The sequence below is a fragment of the Octopus sinensis genome, linkage group LG10 (assembly GCF_006345805.1).
Source record: "Octopus sinensis linkage group LG10, ASM634580v1, whole genome shotgun sequence".
NCBI lineage: Eukaryota > Metazoa > Mollusca > Cephalopoda > Octopoda > Octopodidae > Octopus > Octopus sinensis.
The window spans coordinates 27,443,408-27,449,407 of NC_043006.1; the positions used below are offsets into that span (position 1 = coordinate 27,443,408).

Sequence of the window (6,000 nt, forward strand, 5' to 3'; positions counted from 1 at the left end):
AAGGTATGCATAAGTGGGCTGGCCAGGTAAAAATATATATATTGTGAGTGTGTGTATGTGTTGTGTGTGTAATGTATATATATATATATAATAACTTATATATTGTCTTCTTACCTTGATCCATGCCATAAAAACTGTAACAGCAATTGCATTATTGAAATGTGTTTGGCAGAATGCAAGGAACTGAAAATCTGAATATTTATTACTGGATGAAAGTAACTGGTTAAGTTTATCGCCAACAGCACTGGTTCTGTAGACATTGAATGCAATACATAAAACAGATATGAAAATCACCAACATATCAAGAATATTCCAGAAGCATTTGAAATAAGATAACTTGTGTTTCTTGATCTGCAAAATCAAAGACAAAAAACAGCACAATGAAAAAGTTATAATTAATTATTTATTTTTGGAGAAATCATTAATTTATTCCAAGTATTATTATACATTTACAGTTACAGAATCTACATTATAACAGAATTGAGGTTATTGCTGTTGTTGTTTAGTCCAAGGTCAGGTCTGATCCCGTAGCCCTCTGATCAGAACGACCGAAAACCTGACAGAAATACATACATGGTTGAACAATATTTAAGAAGAGTATTACTGTATCATTAATATCATTTATTAATTGGAGTTTATGAGTTTTCTTGTTTTCTGTAGGTGTGGCTGTGTGTTTAAGAAGTTTACTTCTCAACCACATAGTTTTGGGTTCAATCCCACAGCTTGGCACCATAGCTAAGAGTCTTTTACTCAATCCCAGGGCTGACCAAAACCTTGGGAGTGGATTTGCTAGATAAAAACCAAAAGAAACCTATCATATATGTATGTGTGCATGTGTGTGTGTGCGTGTGTCTCCTTGTCTTGACATTGCATGATAACTGTAAATGAGTGTCACTGTTATTCAAGTGGTGTCATTCATTTCCAGTATTCAATGTAAACATATCTAGCCATGGGAAAATATTACCATGATTGAAACAGGTGGGGGTTGGCCACAGGAAAAGAGTCAGTTTGCAGAAAATCTGCCAAAATAAATTCTGCCTAACCCATGCAAGCATGGAAAAGTGGATGTTAAAAAGATGATGATTCAAAATGAAGTGCAAAATTGAAACTTTTGTTACTGATTTAGGGAAAAAATATGTGTGACAATTTTGAGTATTGCCAATAGAAAAGTGTATAATAGAAACTGCGCAGAACGAAGTAAATTAATATATATATATATATATATACCTCAATAGTTTCTTCAATGATGTAATACAATATGAAGAGAACAAAAATTGCTTCACAGGCCATCACAAAATAATCCAGACTATTCACATATCGGATAAGTTTGACACTTGCAATTCTCCATGATGAAAGTGCACCACCAGTTGCAGGGAACTCAACAACCAGTCTGGAAATAACAAAACATTTACATTAACTATACAAAATATTGTTCATTAATTTGAAAATAACAGCAACAAGTAACACAAATTTGACTTCACAGGAATAAAGAAATCATTACATAAACAGTTTCTTTAATTCTGAATGTTCAACTAGACAGCAATGAAAAACATACACAGATGAGTATATGTTTTCAACTGCTATTTAGTATGTGGCTGGAAATTATAACTAAGCTTTAGCAATTCTCAAATGGAAAAATAGCTTTTTATATCTTTAAACCTTTCAATACCGGTCCGTCTGAGATTGCCTCTAATTCTATGAACAAAACTATCTATTTTAAGTACTCAAATATAAATTGAAACATTCTTTTATAATTTAATCCTAAAACCTTTTGTTAGGCCACATTCCAAACATCAGCTTAATAGTGATAAAGTCAGGTAATTTAATAAAATTCCTTAAAATTTTTTATTAATTTTTAAAAGATTTAAATCATTCAAACAACGCATCTTATTGAAAATGTAATCATGAAAGGGTCAATTGATGATATAATGTATCTGATAAAGTAGAGAATGTAAAATGGACACAAATGGTGCCAAAGAATATGTCCAAACAATAGCACAGTGATACAAATTTTGAGGAAGAGTATAGATTAATTAGATTAACCCTAGTTCTAAACTGGTACCTAATTTATCCATCTTGGTAAAATGAAAGGCAAAGCTGATCCAGACAAATTCTGAACTGAGGTTTAGAGAGGCATAACTAAAACTACCAAAAAGCATTTTGTCTACCAACCACTCAACTAATTACGCCAATCCAAATACCAAACCAAGAATTTTACAGCACCGAATATATATCTTTCTTTATAAGTCTAAATTGCTTGCTCTGGAGACATGTCTTCTGAAATTTATGCCTCTCCTAAAGACAATGTTGTTTAGAAAAACAGCCAGACAAGATAAAGTTTTGGTTAAGTTAGTATTGACATATTTAATGTATCAAGCATTAAAAAGTTAAACTAGAAATATTTTTAAAAATCAGTTTGGTTATTTTCAATGTTTTCAACATGAGAAATAACAACAGTGTTAAATGCAGTAATTAAGGGAAATATTAGAGGTTAGTTAACATTATTCTCTAGCTGAGCAAGTAATATAAGTAACTCAAAACAATTCCTTCAATGGTGGAAGTATAGCTTTTACAATTGCTTGCTGAAGGAGATATTATTTCATAAGTTTATGATTTTTAATTTAATTTCTACCATAGTACACAGTTTTTCATTCCTCTAGTATAATAACAGAAGATAAATGATAAAACATAGACTGTATGTGTTATCTTTAACTTGTCAGTCATTTACAAATGCTCTGTTACCACCTTATGTCATTGAATCTACTCAGTCTGTTCAATAGTATAAACCATGAAAGGACTTGCATCACAGAACTTATGGTTACACAAAAGTAAAAATTATACTGTGACTACTGTTATTGGTCTTACTAAAAGCCACTGATTAATGCTAATCAATGAAATCTGTGGTGACTAGTTAAACTGGAGCTATTTTTTCATAAAATGTTCCATAATATTAGTTTAGTCTATTAGAACTAGAATCTTCAGCTGGAAAAGAAAAACATCAGAAATAAAAAATAAACATCATGAAAATTTAAGGTTGAAACTTACCTCATAACACAAAAGAGATTTATGTTGGCATTGTAGACCGTGAAGTCAATAAAGAGGACTCTCGTTCCACGATCAATCCACAAGTTATCAAAAAGAGCAGTTACAAATTTCAGTGAAACGTTCTTAGTTTTGCCTAAATCTTGTACAAAACCACCAGTACCATATGTTTCTAACTGGCCCCAATGTGAAGTCCCATCCAGTTCATCTTTGGTACGATAGATGAACCTATCAAAAGACAAGATTAAGAGTCAATAGTAACTTTCATAATAACATGGAAAATAAATCTAGCAAACTATATATATTTAGTGTATGCTAAAGGGGGTTCCCTGATACGGTAAGATAAAAATATTAAATAAAAATCCATTATCTATAGAAAGTGCTTAAATAGTATAGTAAGAATACCTCCTAATATATTACATACATATATATATATATATATAATATATATATATATACACAGACACACACACATATAATATATCAATAATATAGATCTATTGAGTCAAGTTCATCAACATCAAAATAAAAATTGTATGGATATTGCAGTTGTGATACCCGCACCGGTGGCACGTAGGACCTCACAGAGGAAATGACGAAGACTGAGACCTCTTAGATATGTTGTGACTGTGAAGACCCGACAAATGAAGTGAGTTCATGGCTCGCAGGACGGCCTGCTGTGCTAACCTTGGATCGTAGAGTGACCCACTGTTCTTGAGGAGACCTATTGAGTCACGTACGTTAACACCAACATCAAAATGAAAATCAAATGAAAATTGTAGTTAAGATACTCATGCTCGTGACACGTTAAAAGCAGCGTCCGAAAATGGCAGATGCCAGCGCCGCCTGACTGGCATCCGTGTCAGTGACATGTAAAAGCACCAACTGATCGTGGCATATCTCACGCACGGCATATTTCCAAAGGTCTCGGTCACTAGTCATTTCCTTGGTGAGGCCTAAAGTTCAAAGGTCGTGCTTCACCACTTCATCCCAGGTCTTCCTTGGTCTACCTCTTCCACAGGTTCCCTCAACCACTAGGGTGTGGCACTTTTTCACACAGCTGTCCTCGTCCATTCTTGCCACATGACCATACCAGTGCAGTCGTCTCTCTTGCACACCACATCTGATGCTGCTTAGGTCCAACATTTCTCTCAAGGTACCTACATTCTGTCGAGTATGCACACTGACATTACACATCCATTGGAGCATACTGGCTTCATTCCTTGTGAGCTTACGCATGTCCTCAGCTGTCACAACCCATGTTTCACTGCCATGTAGCATGGCTGTTCATACATAAGCGTCATACAGTCTGCCTTTTACTCTGAGCGAGAGGCCCTTTGTCACCAGCAGAGGTAAGAGCTCTCTGAACTTTGCCTGGGCTATTCTTATTCTAGCAGCTACACTTTCAGTACACCCGCCCCCGCAACTGACTTGGTCACCTAGGTAACGGAAGCTATCAACTACTTCTAGTTTTTCTCCCTGGAATGTGGCGGAAGTTGGTCTCATCAGCATAGAGGAGCTCCCAGGGGCATCCTATCTTGAATTCCTCCATTATTGCCTGGAGGACTATGATAAATAGGAGGGGGCTGAGGACTGAACCTTGGTGGACCCCAACCTCTACCCTGAATTCTTCAGTGTATTCATTGCCAACCCTCACCTTACTTACAGCATCCCTGTACATGGCTTGCACAGCTCTCACTAACCATTCATCTATCCCTAGTTTCCTCATTGACCACCAGATAAGGGATCGGGGGACCCTGCCAAAGGCTTTCTCCATGTCAATGAAAGCCAGGTACAGGGGATTATCTTTGGTTAGGTATTTCTCCTGTAGCTGTCTTACCAGAAACATGGCATCAGTTGTGCTTTTCCCTGGCATGAAACCAAACTGCATCTCATCCAAGCTGACTCTCTCCCTAATTAGTTGGGCTATGACCCTCTATATATATATGTATATACATATGTATGTATGTATGTATGTGTATATATATATATATATATATATATATATAAAAATATATATATATAAGCATCATATATATATACATGGATATAGGTTGAAAATATGTGGAAAGCATATATAAAAAGTGGAAGAGACATGCCTTTGTTTCATATAGTTTAGTATCTTTTTGTAAAGAAATTATTTTTAAATATATACATATTTTATGGATGTAGTAATATCCAACCAGTTTTTGCTATTTAAATTAGCTTTTGAAGGGACATTGTGAAGTAATCAATTCTTGTGTCAAAGGGGTCTCAGAAGACAATATATGCAGTGTATGTAGAAAGTATTGTAATAGTATGATAGATCATAATAGAGCACCTTTTTGATATCATTTAGACGCAAGTCAGCCTTAATCAAGCTGATCTATAAGCAAGATTGTTCCAGATGTCACCAATCCATTCTCAATTTAGACATAATGCATGCAAGTTTGCATTATAGTTGTTTTACAGGTTTTTTTTTCTATCTCACAATGGAGTGTGATTTTGGAGAGATTAGGCTTTTACTTCAACCTGGTTGACTGACTATGAGAAACATTGACTCAATTCTAAAATATATGGGTCTATGACAGTATACCTCAAAATGGCTTTTGTGCATAAATCTATTTGAAGATTTACTAAGAGTGAGAAACTATCTAGCAGTACAATTACATATTAAAATCTTTTACAATAAATTTGAGTGTAAAACAATAAGTCTGAACATACGCTTTTGCAATGTCTGTTGGGGGATTTGCACCAAATGTTTCGTGGTCTTCGTTGTTCTCAGAATAAGCATCATAACAGGTTTTGATTGTGTTCTTGAAGTCTGAATGAACAATACAGGAATCATTCCGTACTCTTAACTGTCGCATTCGAGGTAAGCCAAGTAATTTGTTTTCATAATAGATGAATCTTTCACCAACAATTGGTTCTTCATTATACCATTTCTCCCAGTAAAGAGAATCCATCAATGGCCCTTTT

General features: G+C 34.8%; 1 protein-coding gene across 2 annotated transcripts in view; it reads right to left on the reverse strand.

Annotated features, from left to right (window-relative positions):
* LOC115216305 (polycystin-2-like) overlaps positions 1–6,000 on the reverse strand; it is a 72,079-nt gene that overhangs the window by 24,787 nt on the left and 41,292 nt on the right. For both annotated transcript variants that reach the window (XM_029785506.2, XM_029785507.2), the window contains exons 4-7: positions 5,746–6,000; positions 3,046–3,270; positions 1,228–1,390; positions 115–351 (exon numbers count right to left, since the gene is read on the reverse strand). The exon at positions 5,746–6,000 is cut by the window's right edge and continues 5 nt beyond it. In XM_029785506.2, the coding sequence (XP_029641366.1) occupies positions 115–351; positions 1,228–1,390; positions 3,046–3,270; positions 5,746–6,000 (880 nt within the window). The remainder of the gene's footprint in view (positions 1–114; positions 352–1,227; positions 1,391–3,045; positions 3,271–5,745) is intronic.